Source organism: Primulina eburnea, chromosome 14 (assembly GCF_022965805.1).
Source record: "Primulina eburnea isolate SZY01 chromosome 14, ASM2296580v1, whole genome shotgun sequence".
NCBI classification, from domain to species: Eukaryota; Viridiplantae; Streptophyta; class Magnoliopsida; order Lamiales; family Gesneriaceae; genus Primulina; species Primulina eburnea.
In genome coordinates, this window is record NC_133114.1 from 2,574,208 (window position 1) to 2,598,044 (window position 23,837).

General features: G+C 35.5%; 1 protein-coding gene across 5 annotated transcripts; it reads left to right on the top strand.

Moving 5' to 3' along the window:
• Positions 1-9,604: 9,604 nt before the first annotated feature.
• On the top strand, positions 9,605-11,899 carry LOC140812368 (serine/threonine-protein phosphatase 7 long form homolog). Of its 5 annotated transcripts, none has more exons than XR_012113653.1 (4): positions 9,605-10,309; positions 10,393-10,682; positions 10,786-11,228; positions 11,319-11,899. XR_012113653.1 is itself a non-coding variant. In XM_073170616.1 (4 exons), the coding sequence occupies exons 1-4, from the start codon at positions 10,196-10,198 to the stop codon at positions 10,792-10,794; spliced, it is 330 nt and encodes a 109-aa protein (XP_073026717.1). In that variant the 5' UTR covers positions 9,605-10,195; the 3' UTR covers positions 10,795-11,899. The 5 variants fall into 5 exon arrangements, 4 of the variants coding, with proteins under 4 accessions (XP_073026717.1, XP_073026715.1, XP_073026716.1 ...); XM_073170616.1 differs by having other exon boundaries at positions 10,393-10,511; positions 10,595-10,682; positions 10,786-11,899; XM_073170614.1 differs by lacking the exons at positions 10,786-11,228; positions 11,319-11,899 and having other exon boundaries at positions 9,605-10,005; positions 10,150-10,309; positions 10,393-10,511; positions 10,595-10,772.
• The last annotated feature ends 11,938 nt before the right edge of the window (positions 11,900-23,837 follow it).

The following is a 23,837-nucleotide window of genomic DNA, read 5'->3' on the forward strand; positions in this document are numbered from 1 at the left end:
AGTCACGATTTCAGCATGAACATGTTTTAAGTTCAAATTTCGTGCATCCAACGATACTGATATAAGGTTATTGTATGCTGGGTTATGTGTTGGGTAAATTTTTAGAACGATATGCTTCCTAGACGTTTGGTTGGCCGTGAAGGAAGAGATGAGGACAGAGAGGCTTGTGAAGGGGAGATGGCCACTCCTTCTCGTCCACCCCTAGATATGCAGGCTCAGATGCTTGCAGGGATGACTCATTTCTTCGCACATTTTGCGAGGAATCAAGCTATAGTTGATACAGGGGTGAGACCCATATCGGAAGCTGTGTACGAAAGGTTTAGGAGGATGGATCCTAAGGATTTCTAGGGGACTACTGACCCGGTGATAGTTAAAGGATGGATTATGTCCATCGAGGTTATTTTCGCTTCCATGGAGCTGCAGGATGCAGAGAGTGTTAGATGTGTCACCTTTTTGTTGACAGAGGACGCATGCTTTGGTGGGAAAGCGCGTCCATGTTAGTGAATCTGCAGACTCTGTCATGGGATGGCTTTAAGGAGGTCTTTTACTCCAAGTACTTCACTGAAGAAGTACGATCCAGATTGACTAGGGAGTTTATGACGTTACGTCAAGGAGACAGAAGCGTAGCTGAGTTCGTGAGGAAGTTCGAGAAGGGGTGTCACTTTGTACCCCTGATTGCGAATGATGCCCGAGAGAAGCTGAGGCATTTTATTGATGGGTTGCGGCCGATCTTGCGTCGCGATGTCAGGGTTGCTGGTCCTACAACTTATGCGGTTGCCGTGTCGAGAGCTTTGGCTGCAGGGCAGGACCAGAGGAACATTGAGGTCAATAGGAATTACAAGAGGCCCTATCAGGCACCTTGTCTTGAGGAATCTTTGTAAGTCATTAAAAAAATTAGGATTAAGTGGATATGAGTACTGGAATTAGGTTATATAAGACTACTTGGGTTGTGTAAGTTTTAATTTCTAGTTTATGAAATAGATGTTCATACGGGGATATTGGTTGAAATAAAAACAAAAGAGAATTAGTTGTATTCAACATAGGTTATCAATGGTCGAATATTAAGTTTTTTTTATCGAGTAAGAAATCTAAAATCTTTATATGAGGATTCTAGAATTCTATGGGTTATAAGTGAAGTTGATTTATTAGAATTAGTCCATCATTAACATGGGGAAACTTATTAAGCTTAATACGTTAGAATGAATTAAGTATTGAAGATACTTCAAAGTGTGACATTCGTTCTAATGAGGAAGGTTTAAGTGTCTTAGGCCTCAACTATAATGTAATTGAGAAGAAATAGTTTAAGCATGTATTTGATGCTAGGAAGGTTTTATTATTTAAGCAGAAGATCGATATTGAATATTTTGGTGTTTTATGGATTAATGTTACTCGAAATTTAAGATTAGCAACAAATTTATATTTGGGATGTATTTGTAAATATCTAAGTTACGTAAATTTGGTGTCGTAAGGTAAAGATTCGATTCAAGGATCGTAGGTCAATATTATTATGGGGTTAAGATAAGTTTAATTTTTGAGTGTAGTACCATGGATAGAAGTTGATTAGTAACTTTTGGTACTAAGATTTCTTAGGTTGAACTGCATAAATGCTAATGTAATAGATCGAGGATCATTACGGGTATAGTATAAAGAAAGTAAGATACGATAAGTTTGAACCTCCATTTCTAATATTGGGAATTGTGAGAAAAGACAGAATTTGAGGTCATAGTAAAGTAAAAACTAAGACAACCTTTAGAATTAGATATGGGCATTACGAGTTCTTAGTGATGCCGTTTGGACTGACAAATGCTCCAGCGATTTTTATGAACCTCATGAACCGAGTATTTCAACCCTACCTAGATCTGTTCGTCATAGTGTTCATTGACGACATTCTCATTTACTCGAAGAGCCATGAAGAGCACCGTCAGCATTTGGGTATAGTTTTGCAGGTCTTGCAGAGTCGCAAGTTGTTTGCAAAATTTTGTAAGTTTGAATTCTGGTTGGAGAAGGTAGTATTTTTGGGTCACATAATATCTAGCAATGGTATCGAGGTGGATCCAGCTAAGGTAGCAGCAGTTAAGGAATGGGTTGAACCGAAGAATGCTTCAGAGATCCGCAGTTTCCTAGGCCTAGCAGGCTACTACAGAAAATTTATTCAAGGATTTTTTTTTCGATTGCAGTGCCACTCACTTCATTGACTAAGAAGAATGCTAAATTCGTATGGAGTGATGAATGTCAGAAGACCTTTGACACTTTGAAGCAAGCTTTTATTTCAGCGCCAGTTTTAGCCATGCCAGCAGGGCAAGGTGATTTCGTGTTGTACACCGATGCTTCTAAGCTCGGTTTAGGCGCAATTTTGATGCAGCATGGTCGGGTTATAGCTTATGCATCCAGACAATTGAAGGTGCACGAGAAGAACTACCCGACCCATGATCTCGAGTTAGCTGTCGTTGTCTTTGCGTTGAAGATATGGAGACATTACTTGTACGGCGAGAAATGCCTGATATTCACTGATCACAAGAGTCTCAAGTATTTCTTCACACAGAAAGAATTGAATATGAGACAAAAACGGTGGTTAGAATTGGTAAAAGACTACGATTGTGAGATTAGCTGTCATCCAGGAAAAAAAAAAGCTAATGTTTTGGCCGACGCCTTGAGCAGAAAATTTGCAATCGTAGCACAGTTGTCAGTACAGAGATCTCTTCAGTCAGAGATTCAGAGATTTGGGTTAGGGGTTTATCCTAAGGGCAGAGCTCCTAAGCTTTCTAATCTAACAGTCCAGTCTTCTTTGCTAGACCGAATCCGTAAAGAATAGTATTCAGATGAGCAATTACAGAAATAGAGACTAAAGGATGAGACCAAAGGCAGTGTACTTTACACAGTGTCTGATGATATTGTGAGATACAAAGGGAGAATGTGGGTGCCTAATGTTGATTCGATCAGAGAAGATATCTTGTCAGAGGCACATACATCTCCGTATTCCATCCATCCAGGAAGTACCTAGATGTACAAGGATTTGCAGATGCTGTATTGGTGCCCAGGTATGAAGCGAGACATCCGTCGATTTGTATCTGAATGTCTCACTTGCCAACAAATGAAAGCAGAGCATTAGAGACCAGCAAGAATGCTTAAGCTGCTCCCTATTTCCGAGTGGAAATGGGAGAATATCACCATGGATTTTGTTGTTGGTTTGCCGAGGTCAGTCAGAGGATCCAATGCCATTTGGGTTATAGTGGATCGACTTACTAAGTCGGCACACTTCTTGCCTGTGAAGACGACTTTCTCCATGACGCAGTATACGGAGCTCTATATCAAGGAGATAGTTCGTTTGCACGGGATCCCAGTTAATATTGTGTCCGACAGGGACCCGAGGTTCACATCGTCCTTCTAGAAGAGTTTACATGCAGCCATGGGGACGTAGTTGTTATTCAGTACTGCATTCCACCCTCAAACAGATGGCCAGTCTGAGCGAGTGATTCAGATATTGGAAGATCTGTTACGAGCTTGTGTGATAGATTTCCATGGGAATTGGGAATCGAAGCTACCTCTAGTGGAGTTTACCTACAACAATAGTTTTCATTCCTCTATAGGTATGGCTCCTTATGAAGCACTGTATGGAAGGAAGTGCAGATCGCCGATTCATTGGGATGAAGTCGGTGAGAGATCAGAACTTGGTCCAAAGATTGTTCAGCAGACTGCAGATGTGGTGGTCAAGATCCGAGACAGGATGAAGACCGCACAGAGTCGTCCAAAGAGTTATGCTGACAAGAGGAGGAGAGATCTTGAGTTTGCCGTAGGAGACCACGTATTCGTGAAGATAGCACCTATGAAAGGTGTTATGAGGTTTGGGAAGAGAGGCAAGCTTAGTCCGAGATTTATTGGACCGTTCGAAATTCTTGACAGAGTTGGGACACTAGCTTATCGTGTAGCCTTACCGCCGAATTTGGCCGGAGTGCACAATGTGTTCCATGTCTCGATGCTGAGGAAGTATATAGAAAATCCTTCGCATGTTTTGAGTTTTGAGCCGTTGCAGTTGGCTCCAGATATGTCGTATGAGGAAAGACTTGTCCAAATTCTAGACGGACAAGAGCGGAGACTTCGGAACAAAGTGACCAAGTTGGTCAAAGTCTAGTGGATGAATCAATCGGTGGAGGAGGCCACTTGGGAAACCGAAGCAGATATGATAAGTCGCTATCCGGAACTATTTGGTAAGATTTAATTTCGAGGACGAAATTTATTAAGTGGGGGAGAAACTGTAGAGCCCGAAAATCAGTACACGTAAAACCCATGCATATATTTAAATTGTTAAATTAATTATTTAAGTTTAAAATGATTTTAGATATGTGTGATTTATGAAATTGCATTATTTTAATTATTTATGTTTTTAAGATGCACGTTAAAATATTTTCTTGAGTTTTATATTTCAGGCGAATATTCGATGCGGGATCGGGAAAAGAGACCGGCGACGATTTAAGCGATAAAAAAAATGTGGTATTTTATTTAAAGCCAAGAATTTTATATTTAAATGATTTATGAAGTTTTTAGCATTTTAAAACTTAATTTAATTTTTTTAGATGATTTTAAGTTTTAAACTTTTAAAGTTTATCAATTGTGTATTTTATTTTTATTTTGGGATTTTTGTAAAGTTATAATGAGTTAGTTAATTAATTAGATTGCTAACTAGTTAATTAAGCAAAAATTTTCCCAACTAGAAGACACCCACACATTTTACTCACCTTGTGGCTTAATACACACCACACACACATTCAAGTATGCACACACACACCCATTCACTATAAACAACACACACACGTTTCTTTTGTTGGAGAAGCCAAGGGTTCTTGAGGCGATTTCTTTTCAGCAGCCACCATCCCCTTGCCCTACGAATTCTCAGCAGATTTTCGGTAAATTTTCTTCAAGAAATCGCGCAGCAGACGTCAACCGATCGTTTTTCCCCGTATTCCACCGCACCGGTATTCGTCATCTTCAATTGTTTCAAGACCAAAGGCATGTATATTCTGTTATTTTTGCATCGATCTCGTCATATTATGCGTTGTGTTATTATTTATCCGTAAAAATACATGTGTGATGTGTAGAAGTTTGAGCAATGACGTTTGGATAAATTTTGGAACGGTTTTTGGATCACAAATCTCGTTTTTGCTGTCATATTTAAAAACTGAGATTTTTCGGTCGTGATTTTGAGAAAACTTTCGCATGAAAATTGTAGAACTTTTCGATACCTTCGATTTGACAGTAAATTCGAAATATTTGGATAAGAAATGAGTGAGTTATGATTGTTTTCGTGGGACTGCTCAAACTGCGACTTTTATGAAAATGTGTTCTTGCCATGTTCTTGAATTTATTTGTTGCAGGCTTCGTTGGGCATCGCCGGGCTTGTGCTACTGCATTTAGATATGTTATGGGATGTATTTAGGTGTTATTTGGTGGTTCGTTTGGGTCGGGATTGGCTTGGGATGTAATAGAAGTCGTAGGAAGCGAAACGATGCCGAATTACGGGTTATTGTTGTATTGAGGTTACTTGTCGATGTTTGGTGACGTTTGGGGTGTTTGTACGGTACTAATCAATGTAATAACATCCTAGGATGAGTCTCAAGGTGTTGGTTCATGGTCTTTAGGCTTGGATTGAAAGGGTGAAAGATTAAGTTAGTGAATTTTCGTGATTTTCCTCATACAGAGGGTACCCGAACCCCTTACCGGACCCCGACACGGAGTCCGTGTCCTTTTTCCTTCAAAAATACGAAATTCCATTGCCTACCTGGATCCGTACACGGACTCCTACACGAGGTCCGTGTACCCCCTCTTAAAAAAATTTTTTTTTAATTTTTTTTTTATTATTTTTTTTAGTATTTGATTCGGGGTTCTATATCATGGTTTAGTACGATGGTTAAAATTTATTTATGTAAAAATATAGGATTTGTTTTGGGGTTTTATGTCATGGTTTAGAACTATGATTAAACGATGTCAAGTTCGGAGCGAACTAGAATGTCAAAAGCTACTTATTCACTTTGGTGGTGAGCTCGAGTACCTATGTCTAAGACATGCAAGTCAAATATTTAAATTCATGTTAGTATGTGCAGTAGCGGCCCCGAGTGAGATCCAATGAATCCCTCAACACCAAGTAAGTATGTTGACGTGCAAAGAAAATATTTCAAGTTTTTGAGGTATGCTAAATGTCTTGCGACCAAATTATGTTTAGGATTGGAAAGCGTTAAATTATGAACGGGGACCAATCCGCCCGTTAAATTATGAATGGGTTTAGATCGTGATTGGAAAGCATTAAATTATGAACGGGGACCAATCAGCCCGTTTAATTATGAACGGGGATCTCATGTATGTGGCATTAGATACGTCCCTATCATCCAGTACTGTGGTTTAGTCTGATCAGGCGAATTATGTTATGGGTCACTTTCTTTGAAACATATCTCTACGCAAAATGATGCTATGTATGCTCAAGTATGTATGATTCAATCATGTTTAAGAAAAGTTTTATGATGATGGCACGTCTACGTTTATGCTATTACATTCAAATTCAAGTATGTTTATGCTATTAGGTTCAAGTTTCAAGTATGTACGCTCTATTTTAAAGATGCATGTGGTTTTATTACGTATTACTTGCTATTACCAGTTTATACATGTTGAGTCTTTAGACTCACTATACTTGATCGATGCAGGTGAGGATGACTTTGAGGAGACGAGGGGTGGGGACCAATGAGCCGACTTGGACCGGGCAGGAGGCTAAACCTGAGGACCACCCATGTTTTAAATACATTATGCCATGTTTCAAATATTCTGATTTCACGTTATTGTGTACGATTTTTAAACAAGTGTTTTTAGCAAACTTTCTTTGTGAAATTTTTATTTCAAATATTTTTAATGATCAGTTTATTGTTATCGAAATTTGAAGGTTTCTATTTAATTAAGAAATTTTTTATTTTTCCGCAAATTTTAAAGTAGTTAAAAGTACGGTATGTTACAACTTACCTTTTGAACACGAGTCTTCAGAATTTCTTCTTATTCATTATCCCAAGTGTTCGGCATTTTTTCTTATTAAGTAGTTTTTCTTTGCTTCATTTTTTCCGCGACATTTTCTGTTAGCTAAATTTCTTCTCGGTCGGATGTTGTGTTCATAAGTATTTTGTTATCGAAAATTGTCAGGTATTAATTTATTTTATTATTATTGAATTAATGTAGTTTTATAATGTATTTTTTATAAGAATGTTTAACATTGACAGGTTATTATGTTGTTAGTTGATTTTATCATTTATTTCATTCGAGAAAATCTTAAGAGGTAACATTATTATTTTTGTTCATTATATTTATTTTTGTTCGTTGATTTATTGAACTAAATTTGATTGACTGAATTTTATTATTGAAACAATTAATATTATGAAAATTAGCTTAATGTAATAATAACAACATATTTTGTACTAAAAAAATACATCGAGCATCCTTCATCACTCATTCATCCTTAACATACGTTTTTATTCAAAAATTACATTAGTAATACTAATGATAGTAATTTAAATATTTTTATTTATAGTTATTAAATTTAGATAATAATGATAATAATAGTATTAATTGTGTACTAATTTTTGCATCCACGCTTGAACAAATTTAGAATTCAACGGAAAATATAATGTATTATAATATTAATGATTTCACTAATCATTTTTATTTAGATTAATAATGGTCTTAAATCATAGTACTTTTAAATAGTAACAATAGTATTAATAATAACTATAATTATTTTAATTACAATAATTATAATATTAATTTTATTATTAGAATTAAAATATTTATAGTTATTCTTATTACTATTGTTATTATTATAATTATATGTTACTATTATAAGTAAAGACAATATAATTATTTACAGTAATTAGTTTATTTACGTATGATGAATTATTATTTATTTTTAAAAAAATCTAATAACCTCTTATCACATTTACCAATTCATCATCAGCATATACGTTTTATTATTTACAGCCAAAAATTGCAAATAAATTTCGTTTAATATAAAATATATAGTTACATTTTGTTGATAAAAAAATATAATATTTGTTATATAATGATTTTTTGTTTGCAAGAATACGGATAATGTGTTGTATTTGTGGGGTAGTGTTGGAACTTTTCAAGTTCGCAATCTTTGCTTGATTTTGATGTTAACAAAACTTGTTATTTTGTTTTTAATAATCTACCTTAGTGTGCAGAAAGCTGAAACTGAAATAATCAGTTACGAGCCAAAATGAAGCTATCGGAGATGCTAACTGAAGATGCCCAACTGATCGCACAAACTGAACCAGTCGAACTGAAGTTCTAACTAAAGAGCAGTCCAACTGAATGTCCAGCTGATGAGCAATTCAGCAGAAGACCTTCAGAAGTCCGGCCAGCTGATGAAGTGCTCAACTGATGAAGAGTCCAGCTAACCAGTTCAACTGAAAGAGTGAAATCAGTTCAACTGACGAGTCAACTAATTTCACCAGCCCAACTGAAGACCAGTTCAACTGACCAGTTGAAAGCATCAATCCGAGTCATTCAGTTGCAGATCAAGACAAGCTTAATAATGGAATCCAGCTAAGCACGAAGGTACAAAAGTTGTTGTACTATTACACTACAATAAGAAACGTTGCATCAGAGCTTAAAGCCAAAAGTTCCGGAAAGATGTCGAGGAACGAATTCAAACTGCAACGGATACATTCATTGAGTCTCACTGTACGATCAACCACTCGCCTATAAATAGAACATGAAGATCAGTGAAGACAGAGATGAGAGTTGATGAAAAATACAGAGAGGGCACGTTAATTGCATATCAGCTTTTAAGAAACAATCAGCCCAGTTTATGAGGGAACACTTCAACGTGTTATCAGTTTAGTTTAGAAGCATATTTCCCTCAGTGTGTGAGAACACTTTCGGGTAGTGTTCATTGATCAGTTCTCACACACACACACACTCACTCTCTCACCATCTCAGATTCCGTCTTGCACACAGACGTAAAACATGTGTATGTAGTCTTTGACACATAGACGTTAAAGAAGTGTTGGCTGGAAGGTGATGTATTCAGTCTAGACTAGGAGTTCAGTTAGGCAGTAGATAAGTCCTAAGCTGGGTGGGTTTGTACAAGGTGTTGTATAAATCAAAGTCTTCTAGTGGATCCTACCCGAGGAGGTAGAAGGGGTGACGTAGGAGCAGTTGAAGTCTCCGAACATCCATAAACATATCTTGTGTTTTGTTTTCAATATTAACTGCTTAACTGTTTTGTTCTTAACTGTTTCATCAGTCCAGCTGATATCAGTTCTGTTCTGTCCATAACTAAACTGATATAAGCTCTATCTAACTTCTTTACTTTAGTTAACCAGTTGCACAAGATATACAAAACTGATCGGTTTGTTTTCTTAACGAAGGATTACTTCGAGTGTCTTCCGCTTGGTTGTTTAACCAAACTCGATCTAATTCATCGGTGTATTTGTTCTTAGAACACGAGCTATTGCAGCTCATTGAAGGATCAGTTAGAAGGGTCATCGACTGACGCACAGCTTTGTAACTGATGTTCAGTCGGGGGCCCCTTAAACCGATCCTGACAGGTAGACATATATCAAATAATATCAACGCTGAAAACATGGATGCACTAATTCCTCGACGCCGGTCTGACAAATGTCTTTGGAGATTGCATAATGCTGGGATTCATCTTCGTATCCGCCTATGTCTAGCATGCATGGGTTTCTATGGTGTCATTTAGTGTAGTCCTATTAAAAATTATGATAATCATTTGTTTACATCCATCGTTGAGAGATGGCGTCGTGAGACACACACATTTCATCTTACAGTTGGCGAGACAACAATCACCCTACAGGACGTTGCCCTTATTTGGGGGTTGAATATTGATGGACATGCCCATCACTGGTGTAGATACCGCGTACGACAAACATACGTTACAACAGCGCTGCGTAACTTGGTTGGGTTTTACGTCTACATCTTCTTAGATTAAAGGTGCATACCTTTATCTGACCGCTTTGCGAGACCATTGCCTAAATAATATGATTAATGATCAAAGCACTGAAGAGGACGTGACACAATATTCCCGTTGTGTTGCATTAATGATCATTGGTGTCTGTATGTTTCCAGACTCGGAAGGTACTACTGTGAAAATTATGTATTTGCAGTTTTTGAGGACATAGAAATGGTGAATACGTTTAGCTGGGGTTATGTTGTGTTGGCATATCTTTATAGAGAGCTGTGCGACACATCAATGGGATTAAAGGTCTATTTTTGTGGGCCTGTTCAGATATTGCAGGTATTTTTACACTTCTACGGTCATTATATTTGTTTACTTAATTTTTCTTATGATTTGACAATTTCTGTTGTATGTTATTGCAGATTTGGGTATGGTCTAGAATTACTCTTCTTTGCCTTGATAGAGCGCAACAAGTATCTATGTCAGAAGAGCAAGCTGCAGATGTGATTCAGGGTCTACCATTCCCACCATACGGCGCACGGTACTAATCAGAATTAATTAACTTGTATTATTATTTTGTTATGTACTTTTAATGACTGTATTGTGTACTTTTATAAATTGCAGGTGGAGACGTGGATTCTCTTGGACACACACGACCCATCATTCAGTCCGTATAATGAGAGATATGCTTGACATGATGGTAGAAGGACTGGTAGATACATAAATTAGTTATTTAAAATTTGGAATTTTTTAAAAATTCAATCTGAATGTCATATTATCAACTTGATAATCTTTTTTTATTTTATTTGCTTCAGTTTCTATAGACAGTTTATGATATGGAGTCCCCCGAGGTTGCTAGAATTCTTGATGGAAATAGAATTTATCTATGTCTATCGACATGTGCGTTGATCAATTTTCATATAGTTGAGATGCATAGACCATAGCGGTGTCTTCGACAATTTGGAATGCGTCAGGGTATCCCGCCACCTGCTACTAACTTCGATAATTCCATAAATTAATGTGACAAGGGCATAACAACTGTGATTGGACGATGTATCACAAAGATTTTGTAGATATGTGGAATGACAGATATAATTTTGTGATTGGTGGGGATTATGTCATACCTGGTACACCCGGCATCACAGTGGACTATATTGGTTGGTATCATCGTATTTCACAAATATTTCTCTCTCCGACAGTGGTACCTTCTAACATCATTGGCTACCATCCTGTAGATGCAAACTACCGACAATTTATCGTAAGACATGTTCAATTTATCTACATATCTATGTATATTTAATTTATTGTATTAAATATAGGTTACATAACATATGCATCTCTGTCACAGACACGCCCAGCTCATGTGCTAACTCCACCGATGTGGACACGGAATGAGTTTGAACCTGGACCATCAACTTCAAATATTGCATACACTACTCCGTCTGTGGTTTCAAGCTTTCCATCATATGAGTATGGTTACCACACTCCATTTGCCGGTAGTTTTACACAATTTTTACAAGTGACTTTCGACCGTTTATGAATGAGAGTCGCCCTACATTAAACACGTCGTCCATACCATTTCAAGAATATTCATAGATAGAAGGGTATGAGGTTGGTGGGAACATTGCTGATATCAGTACATCTGCAGCCCAAACACGTACGCATGATGATGTTGAAGAGATGTTAGGTCGTGTACATAGAGTCATTAGAAGACCTCCGTGTGACACTGGGGGGCATCGTTACCATCATCATTAACTATTTGTTTCGAGATGCACAATTACTTACGTCGTATTATTGTATATTTTTCTATTTTTTTATTTTAATTTGAAGTTGTTGCTGCAACATTTAATTAGTTATTGCTCGTATTGTTAGTTGTTTTCATACTCGTGGTGATAATGAAAATTAAATGTCTGTAATTTTTAAAAAGCAACTTTATATTGAAATAGTGTATATAATTTATTATTCATTTTTTAAAAAAACAATCTAGTGTATGTGATTTATTACTCTTTTATTAATAAATTTACGGATATAATTATAGTAATGAAATAACTTAAGTATAATTAATAAATCAAGTCAAATAAGTCAACACACTTGATATTCAAACATATTTAAAACAATACAACATTGAATACAATTTATTTACTACTTCTATTAAAATGTAAAATCTGCATCACAAACATATTTATTTGGCACCATAACTTGATCTTCTCACGTGCACCTACATGCAATGGACAAGATTTATTAATAAATATAAAATTTTAATACACAATTTTGTAATTACATTAATCACTTCACATGTTATCATGTAAAAATAATGTAGAATACGTTACTGTAGATCTTTTACCTCCTACGTTGTCTCTCCCTCGACGATGGTTGATACATTTCATTTCTTATGCGTGTTCTGCGATCTCTACCAGCCTGCCTCCTTTGTCGACGAACAATATTGTGTAGTAATTGGAATGTAGGTTCATTCCAATATTGTTCATCATGAATAGGGTAGAATCTTCCATCATATGTGTTCACGTATTCGCTCAGTGTAAACCATGGTTGTACAAGCTGTGCAGGATTTAAACCAAACCATTTTGCTGCACATATAACATGTGAACAGGGAATTAAAATATTGTGAATTTACCACATGTGCAATCACGCGTAGAAATGTTAACAGCTTGTACGTGATGTTGACGACCTGGTCTTGCTCCTGTCGCGACGGATACTGTTTTATCCCTTTGGTAAAATTTTACTACTCGATGTTCAATTGACTTTTTTGACCACATATCAAATTTAGAGTATGCGTAATCGGTCCATGGTTGATTTTTTTTCCATCATATTATCACTTCGCGCTCGCCATTGAATGAAACAATGCACGCATTGCTGTAAGGTCAACTCCACTATTGCAGTTATTGGGAGACGTCGAACCCCTTTCAACATACCATTAATACACTCAGACATGTTCGTCGTCATTATCCCTCATCTCCATCCACCATCATGAGCCAATGACCATTTTTCCTTTGGAATGTTTGACAAATACGTGAAAACTGCTGCATTATTTGTTCTAATTGCTTCCATTGTCGAATTAAATTTTTCTATTTGGTGTTGTATCCCTGCTTCCCAACATAAGTCTTTCAAATGAATGTTTTCAAACATGCCTCAAACAAAAACGATGAACACTACAAGGAGGCTTGAAGTCAGGGAGATCTTGCACTGCACTTGTTATATCCGCATGCCTATCAGTTATGAGACACACACCACTACACCGTCTGGTAACATGTCGTGCAAAATTACTTAAGAACCAATGCCAAGACTCCTAATTTTCTTCATCAACAAGCGCAAATGCTAGCGGCAAAACCTAGTTATTGGCATCCAAAGTTACTGCTATGAGTAGTTTGTGCTTATATTTGGTGTACATATGGGTAGTTTCTACGCTGATTATGTTGCGACAATGTCGAAAACCATCTATATATGGTTTGAAGGCCCAAAATACTATATAGCCCAAAAATCAATACACGTAACCCATGCATTTATTTAACTGTTAAATCATTTATTTAATTTTAAAATGATTTTAGCGATGCAAATTTTATTGAATTATATTATTTTAAATTATTATGCTTATGTGATGCACGTTAAAATATTTTATTGAGTTTCATGTTTCAGGCGATTATTCGATGCGGGATCGAGGAAAAGAGACCGACGACGATTTTGACAATTTTAAAATGTGGTATTTTATTTTAAGTTAAGAATGAGACATTTTAAATAATTTATTTAGTTTTAGCATTTTAAAATTCGAATTTATTTATTTGGTGATTTGAGAGTTTAAAACTTTTAAAGTTGAGCAATTATGCATTTTTATTTTAATTAGGGGAATTGGTAAAGTTAACCTTGAATTAACCTTGAAATTAGCATGTCATATGGTTATTAGTTATTTTAATTAAACCCATTACCCCTTAATTGCTCCTCACTAACACACACACACACACACACGTTACAATTTTCACAAAAACCCACACATTTACACACACATATACGGTTAACGCACACACAATTCTTGGTGTTCCTTTACACTTATTTTAAAAGAAAATATTAGGGTTCTTGGATAGCAAGAGCAGCCGCCCCCTTCCTCTGATTTTTCCCAGCAAGGTTTCGTTGATTTCGTTACAAGATAATTGTTCCACGATCGTCTCGGATCAACCTTCGCTTCTTTCCCGCTTCGGTATCGTCGGTTCGGAAAATTTTAATATCAGAAGGCACATATATTCTGTTTTTCATGCGTCGATCTAGTCATATTATGCATTGTGATGTTTTTGATGCGTAAATCCATGTATGATGTGCAAGTTTGAGCGGAAAATTTGTTGGATCAGTTTTGAAACAATTTCTAGATCTGAAATTTCGTTTTTCACTGTATTTTGAATTACTGCGATTTTTTGGTCGAGATTTTGGAAAAATTTCAACATATGAATCGTATAACTTTTTGTTACCTTCGATTTGAAATAAAATTCGAATTATTTGGATAAAAGTTAAGTGAGTTATGATCGTTTTTGTGGGACTGCTCAAACTGCGTTTTTCTGAAAAATGTGTTATTAACGTATTTTTGAAGTGTTTGAGTTGCAGGCTTTGTTGGACATCGCCGGGCCAGTAGTACTGAGTTTAGACATGTTGTGGGATGTGTTTATGGACCACATGTTGTGTCGTTTCGAGTCAGGGGATGGCTTGGGAGACAATGGAAGTCGTAGGAAGAAAATGGTGTCGAATTTTGGTATTGTGTCGTTTTGTTGTTGATTGTCAAGGTTGGGGCGTTTGGATGGTTGGCACGAATAAGAGTCAATACCATAGCGTCCTAGGATGAGTCTTGTGGTATCGGTTCCTAGCTTATTCTGTCTAATTGGGATTAATAGGCACAGTGCAAGAATTTCCCGCAGGTTTGGTCGTTCGAGGCTACACGGACTAGTACACGGACCAAGGCACGGGGTCCGTGTCTTTGTTCCTTCAATGTGTCAAAAATTTTGAGCCTACACGGACCCGTACAAGGACCCTGGCACGGGGTCCGTGTCCTTCCTTCTTTTCGGTGTCTTTCCAGAACCTACACGGACCCAGGGCCGGACCTGGGCACGGGGTCCGTGTACCTTCATTTTTGGGAATAATTTTTACTTTCACCTTAAGATTTGATTTGGAGTTCAAGATCACGGTTAGCACGATGATTAAACGAGGTCAAGTCTCGAGCGAACTAGAAGGTCATAAGCTACTTATTCACTTCAGTGGTGAGCTCGAGTACCTACGTCTAAGTTATTCAAGTTAAGTATTTTAAACTCAGGTTAGTATGTTGCAGCAGTGGCCTCAAGCGAGATCCAACGAATCCCTCAACGCCAAGTAAGTATGTTCGACGTGCAAAAGAAAATATTTTAAGTTTTTGAGGTATGCTAAATGTCTTGTGACCAAATTATGTATGGGATTGGAAAGCGGTATAGCATGACGAGGGACCAATCCACCCCGTTAAAGCATGAACGGGTTTAGATCAGGATTGGAAAGCGGTAAAGCATGACCAGGGACCAATCCACCCATTAAAGCATGAACGGGGATCTCATGTATGTGGTAGTGGACTTTTCCTGCCAGCCCAGTATTGTGGTTTAGTCTGATAATACGTATTTATGTATGGGTCACTTGCTTTGAAACATGCCCCTACGCAAAATGATGTTATGTATGCTCATGTATGTACGATGCAAGCATGTTATGAAAAGTTCTACGTTGATGGCACGTCTATGTATGTATGTATGTTCAAGCCTTCGTATGCATGTTCAAGTTTTAAGTATGTACATCCTATTTTGAAGATGCATGTGGTTTTATTATGTAGTACTTGCTACCTTCTAGTTTATACGTGTTGAGTCTTTAGACTCACTAGACTTGATCGATGCAGGTGAAGATGCATTTGAGGAGACGAGAGGTGGGGACCAGTGAGCTGGCTTGCACTGAGCGGGAGGCTAAACCCGAAGACCGCCATGTTTTAAGTTTTTATGAATGTTCAAAATACTCTGATTTATGTTACTGGTTATGAGATTTTAAACAAGTACTTTTGGCAACTTTATTTTGAGATCTTTGGTGGCAGCTATGTTGAGATGAACAGTCTATTTTATCGAATTTTGAAGGTTCACCTTTTATTTAAGAAAATTTTTAATTTTTCCGCAAAATTTTAAATAGTTGAAAGTACGGTACGTTACAAATACAAAGTTCAAAATTTTATTTGGATGATCATACGGTCGAAGATGCTTCCATTCTACAATAGTTCCTGGATTGTACTTCGACAAAGCTCCCATATATTTAGGAAGCAAAGTTGCAGAACTTTCCCATGTGCCATAAATGACCTCCACCGCGCGTTTCAAACGCTGCCATGCCTTAGCATACGATATATCATACCCATATTTTTCTTTAATACTTTCTCGCACATATTTGGTCTCATATGAAGGATCACAACGCACGATTCCTAAAAGTGTACTGGCTATCATGTTTACCTCAACCGACTTGGGTAGACATGCATGTGTGATCATCACCATATTTTGTGATCATGAAGTAGCCTAAATTTTTTTTCAACGATGCTCGAAGTCCCCACCCACAATTCCCACCTTTGGACCAGTTCTTGCATTTGACCTTCCAAATTGTCGGAGAACTTTGAACAACGATATATTCATGTCTCAAAACCCGAACAGAAAAATCCTTCACTGAAACTATTAAATAATTTTTGCTCTTAAAAACCATTTTTACACCAAGCTCTGGCCTATCAGGATTGTAAAATTTTGTTTGTGATGCAGAAGGAATACCAAATGAATCTGGAATTTGTTCGTCATAGACTTCATTGAAAAATTGGGGAATTTCACGTAGATGTTGCTCAGGTGCAATAGGAATGTTCTCCGTCATTGTTGCTCCAGACATTAACACACGCGCCGATGTCCCTTCATTTGCATTGTCAACATGATCATCATCTTCTCCGTCAATTGATGTATCATACAAATCATCATCGCTATTCATTACATGATGTGAACTGTCCCCAAATAAATCATCTTGCTCAAGCATGTGTTCGTAATTGGGGCGGGAATATTTGCAGCCCCAGTAGAACTATTAAAATGTCTAACATTTGTGGTATTTTCTTCATCAGCTCATGAATTTAAATCCAATTGGCGTGTTCTACTAGAACCCCATGCAACAACTACTCCTGATGGAACCGTGATATGATGATCCCAACCCCCTGAAGTAAAATCCCATTCTCGTGTTCTATTCATCCCCCATGCATAGTCTTCTTCAGTGTGAGCCGTGATATGGTGATCCCAATGACCAATATCGATCCCAGAGTATGTCTGAGCGGACTGTTCATCGACGTGATACATAGAAGGTCCCGCTTCATTTAAACCTATTGTTCCCAAACCTTGCGTTATTACCGGCATGACTGCATCAAAATCCTAATCACTTACGTTCTGTAACACTTGCGATGAATCAACATACAAATACATGCAATCTAGTGTCGGCAACTCAAACATAAATTGTAGACTATCATCATCCGTGATATTGACATGCTCTTCAATGTAACGAGACAACGAGCTATAACAATATTTTGTTGACAATTTGATGCAGAATTTTGATGGGTCGATCTCCAGCTTGCGATGCACATAATTCACCATTTGGGAAAATGTAGTAGACCGAGGGATTTTAATAGGTCTGCTCGTGGGGATTCTATATCCAACCCTACCATATTCAATAATGACATAGCCACCTACGTAAAATAAGGCCCTCACAGTATCCATGTCTGCACCGAAAACTATAACATAATGTATACAATCATAACAAAATTTAATTATGAGTTTCTTACACATATATTAAAATATATATTTTATATTGGATTAAATTTCAAGAATCACTTACAAAATTATTAATATTATTATTAAAATAAATATTGTCAAATCAATTTAATTAAAAATTATATTTAATAATAACAATGTTTGTTTTTATAATAATTAAATAATTGTTATGACTTATATTTAAAAATTAAAATTTTAAACATGTTTAATTATAATTTTTAAAGATTTCAATTTCTTATATTAATAATTTTAATAGTTTTAAAGAAAATATTATTCCCAAGAATTTCGGCAAATGACAAAAACAAGACAGCTATGCGGTTCATATGTGACATACATCAGTTCAACCGCCCAGCTCAAAGGAGTCTCAACCGCTTATTTCAACCGGATCATTTAAGAAGGCCCATTTATTGCTCAAATGCATTATCTGACCGGCTTAATACATTTAAAGTATTAAACCACCTTGAAGTCAACGAATAGACAACGGTTCCAAGAATGATCCGCATTTATGATCCTATCCCAAAGAAGAGAAACCAAGTATAGACTGCATGTTCTGAAGCTAAATACAGTTACTATAAAAGGAAATCCTCAAGAAAAGCACTTCAGAACAATGCTGAGCAAAAGGAAGATTAAATGCGTTCATTAAAGAACATTTAATGCTCATAAAGACAACAGCGACTCATCTGTTCAGAAAATCAGGTTAACGTTGCTATATCCTTTCCGACCGTTAAGGAAATCATGTATATTAACAGAGGAGTGTGCTAGCAGAAGCTCTCTCGATACTCAGCCAAAATATTACAGCTTACTTGCATACTTAAAAGATCTTAGAGCGCTCTTAAAGTTGATATACTTCATCGTTCAATCAGCACGCACTGAACAGAAATTCATTTGATCATCTAAGGATCATTTTCGTGCTACTCACATCAAACTGTTTACTCATATCAGTAACATGTTGGTTATTTGATTTAGCTTTGATATCTGGTGAACTAAGTGTTCTTAAATATCCAGAAGTATACAGTGATCACTAAGAGTTCCAAAACAGGCAGTGTGATAAGTCCTGATTCGAGTGGGCTGTTTCAAGACATTTGTAAAGCCAAAGTCTTTTAGTGGAATCCATCCTAAAGAGGAAAAAGGGGTGACGTAGGAGTATTCATTCTCCGAACATCCATAACAAACCTGTGTCATTTTACTTTCCGCAATCATATATCTGTCTGGTCTCTATTTATTGATTTAGCATGTTATTGTGTTTAAGCTGCATTGAAGATTGTGAACCGTTTTCCGCACTTAATAGTGGTTCACTTTTTCAACCGTTTGAAAAGAAGTTTTCAACCGCCTAAAAACGGTTGAAACCAACGTTTTATAAGAGAAAATTTGAAAGAGTTCATTCACCCCCCTCTAAACTTTTTCCCGATCCTAACAAATAATTAAGAGTATCAATAAATTTTAAAAGAAAATAAAACATAATAAACAGTAACAAATGTAAAATTTACAAGATAAAGTTATATTTTTCAAAATTTTTTTCTACATATGCACGTGATAAAATTTTTTGACCTTAAAACTTAATTTAATTACATAAATAAAAGTTTTAAGTAAATTAATTCAAAATACATCATTGAATAAAAATATATTAGTATTAGTATTATTATTATTATTATTATTATTATTGTTATTGTTATTATTGTTTTAATACATGTACTGTCGAGGCGTGCAACTTTGAAATAATTATAAAGAGTCATTTATATTATTATTATTTTTTAAAAAAGGTAAATGCATGTAACGCCTACCAAGTAGTTGTGACTTTGCATTGTCTTTTAAAAAAAAAAAAAAAGCCAATTTAGTACAAATAATACATCAGTTTCAATTTTATTTTAATTTTAATTTTTCTATTAGAAAAATATATAATATAATAATGCGTTCGAAATTATTAATATTGTATTTTTGTAACTTCTAATTTATATGTGTACATTTCTTCATTAGACTGACTGAGACATCAAGTTTTTTTAAAAAAAATATAGCAATAATAAGTCGTGACTTACATTTAAATTATTTTTTTTAAAAAAATTCAATTCATGTCACGCCTATTTAATAGGCGTGACATGATTTTAAATTTTAATAAAAAAAATATTTCAATCCATGTCACACCTAAACAGGCGTGACATGATGTGGGGACCCGGACGCTAATTCATTTCTTAATCATTTTTTTGGATTTAATGGATCAATTAATTAAACCTGGTCGAATTTTTTTTTATTTGCGCAGCACATAAACAAGTGTACAAATACTACAACAAGTTATGCTCCCTTTTATTTAAATACAAGATCAGTGCAATATCTATAACATGATCTAAAGATACAAAATAAAATAATCCACAAACTAGTGTTTATCAACTACAAGTTAAGTAGTAAACAACTAGATCTATTTCTAAGTCCGAATCACCACTCTATCTCGATCTTCGTCCTCTTCTCGACCGTGATCCAGTCCCACCTGTTGTCATGCACACATACAAACACAACAACAGCCGGATAACTCCGGTGAGAAATATATTCTCAGTATAAACAATGTGTACATGCATTGCATAAAATCAGCTACAACACATGAAACATGTATCAAGTAGTATGTATCAAAATCTGAGAAACATAATCGATACAAAATGGTAATTCAAACTCTTGAACTCTACATCTTTGACTCGACTCTAATCTAGTCTAGGGATCCCGGTTGAATAAGAACGTAACAAGTCTCCCACCTACTCTCCCCTGTTAGGTGGTGGTACTTTCTTATTTCTGAACTTCGGCACACTATATCGAATATCTACAATAGGAACTGATCTGTCTCCTAAGCACATCGATATAAACTAAATATCCAGTGACTTGGCACCTCTGCCAAAGACTCTGACACGATATCTATCTCTGATTTCATGCTTCCTATAAATCAATAGAACAAGCACAATAATCTCAAGGAATTTAAATAAATCAAATCAATAACAACAAAGTATGTGGTTTTAGGAAAAACTCAAGCTATATCTTACTCGAGTCATCTATCCCGGTTAAACATTGATTTATGCCTTTTTTTTCTTGGTCTTTGACGAAGTAGAAGTCCTGAAAGCTTCGATATCAAATCTGGAATGACATTGGTGATAGATACATCAATATACAACTCAAGTAAGACTTGCAATTACTCAATCTCGTTAACTTTCAACGGCATAACGGCAGAATATCGAAATACCGGCAATACCAATATCCAACGATCAATCTCAACAATATAGACTCATCAACACACACAATGACAATGCTCAAATCTGCATAATCTCAATCAGATATAATCTGAAAATCATCACAATTGCATACGGTGTCCGTTCTTCGATCCGGTTTCGATTCTACGATATCTACTATCTCAAGAACACATAATATCAATCAAACCATAATTCCTTCAACTCATAAATTTCAAACCATACTGGAAAGTAATAAAACTTACGTCCTTTTGAAGTTCTTGACGAGAGGAGTACGGAATTAACTTTGGATTGAAAATCGGATCGCCGGATCTTTCATAATTAACTTTCTAATACAAAGTGAAGCTTGAGGAAATTTTCTGTGGAATTCTTCTGTTCTTGCTCTGGAAATCTGAAGGAATAAAAGAGTTTTATATCTCCCAATGCATGGTGAAGACATGTGGCTCAATCTTCATACTGCACGTCTCGCGCATATGCACGACCATCACCGGCGCATATGCGCGAGACCTACTGTCTCGGCGATTGGAAAAATCGGCTGCTCGCGCATATGCGCGCCTCGCCTCAGCGCACATGCGCGAGGTTCTCTGGACCAACTTTCATCTGCTCGTGCATATGCGCGTCTTGTCTCGCGCATATGCGCGAGGAGTTTGTCTCAACACCTCGGCTACTGGCCTGCTCGTGCATATGCGCGAGGAGTTTGTCTCAACACCTCGGCTATTGGCCTGCTCGTGCATATGCGCGCCCTGTCTCGCGCAAATGCACGAGGTCTTCTGCCTCGGCGAGTGGTAGCTCGCGCATATGCGCGCCTCTTCTCGCGCATATGCGCCCAAAGTTCTATCCGCCACATTAATTTCCAGTCAATTTCATTTCTTGCACTTTAGCCTCTGAAATCTCAATTCTGTCGATTAAACAGTGTCTGATTACAGTGATATAATCTCGAGCATTACATATGATTTTAAATTTTAATAAATAAAAATTATTTCCATTCATGTCACACCTACTTCATTGGCGTGACATGAATTGAAAAATTTTTAATAAAAAAATTAAGTACGTAGGCGTGACTAATTTATTTTTAAAAATTTTAAAAAATTAAGATGATTTTTTTTAAAAAAAGTCATGTACATTTAATAAGCGTGATACATTAATTTTACAATTATTTTTTTTCTTACTTCATTTTATTAGATTATTATAATTAATACACTAAAAAGTGAAAAAACCCCTAATATTAACTCATTCTCATATTTAAATAATATAATATAATATAATTACATTTAAAATACGAACTTTGAATTTTTTTTCAAAGATCAACAATTTATATTTATTATTACTTTCTTATTAATATTCCTATTAGTAATTTTATAATATGATTAATATTAAAAAATATAAAATATAACAAAATTATACTTAATTGTATAATACAACCAAACAAAATTATAATTAGATTAATGCAATATAAATAATACAATTAAAATATAATAAATTATTGAAATTACCTTTTCAAATGTGGTTGTACGTAATTTGTAATTGAATCAGCGAACGATGTTTAATATCTGCAATAAATTAAAAATATTATCAGAAATATTATATAAAAAAAATTCAATATAGAAAGAAAAAACAGAGATTCGACTGAGACTAGGCGCAATTCTCTCAAATTCTGATACTCAGCACAGTTCTCCCAAATCAAATTCTGAATTACTGAGACTCGCCGCAATTCTGTCAAATTCTGATATTCGACATAATTCTCTCAAATCGAATTATGAATTATGATACTCAGACGCTCGGCGCATTTAAAAAGAGGGGGAGAGTCACAGATTCTATAAATTAAAGCTAACAAAAAAGACACGGAGCGAGGAAAAATATAAATGGTTGCGCAAGAGGAATGCCGAATATTTGCGCTGAAGGATTGATGAAGGAATGCCGAATACTCGGTGCAATTTATAGGCAGGAAGATGGGTCACGGATTCTAACTGTCATGGATTCACTGAATCCGTAGTAGACTGCCACGGATATGAATCTGTGACACCATTTATTTTTTTTAAAAAAATTGAATCCAGAGTTTTATTTCGCGGATTGTTATATTTTCACAACTTTCCCAAATTTGCAATATTTTATTACATATTTTTTTAAAATTTATTATTTTTAAAAAAACCCTTAAAAATGATGCAACTAATCATGGTTTCATTTCTTATTTTATTTTGAGAAACATTATTTCATGAAAATTTTACATATACTTATATAATAATTATTTTTAATATAATTAATTTGAACACATTAATAACACTCAATTATTATATATATTACTATTCAAAAATTTTTTATTATATATATTAGTATTTCACCTGCGATTCACAAAGTGTTATTCTATGTAAATAATTACAAAAAGTAGAGGGTATTAGTGTTTTAATAATTATTAAAAAATTATTGATATAATATAATGAATATATTTAAATTTTAAATATTGTTATATAAAAAATATTTATATAATTTGAGAAAACATTTAAATAAAGATAACAATCTTCTGTTGTTAAATTAACATTTTTGCTTGGTTGAATGGAACTGCTACTTAGGCTGTCAAAACCGAACTCAACTCGAGTCGACCCGAAAAAATCTAGGCTAGGGTTGGGGGTTTTAAGGTATGGGTCAAATCGGGTTAGAACCAAAATCAGACCCGAAAAAATTAGTTTGGAAAACTAAGTTTGTAAGGCCCAAGATTTTATCATTTTAATCCGAGATTATTTAATTTACGAATTTTGGAATGATGAATTAGATTCCAAGGTTTTTGTAATTAATTAGGATTGAAATTGAATTAAA

What these genes read in the sequence shown, in the direction of transcription:
- LOC140812368 (XM_073170613.1), top strand. Translation starts at nt 10,196, where the DNA reads ATGGTGAATACGTTTAGCTGGGGTTATGTTGTGTTGGCATATCTTTAT. An exon ending in GGCCTGTTCAGATATTGCAG is followed by an intron (nt 10,310 to 10,392) that starts GTATTTTTACAC and finishes ATGTTATTGCAG; the next exon opens with ATTTGGGTATGGTCTAGAAT. An exon ending in TTCCCACCATACGGCGCACG is followed by an intron (nt 10,512 to 10,594) that starts GTACTAATCAGA and finishes TATAAATTGCAG; the next exon opens with GTGGAGACGTGGATTCTCTT.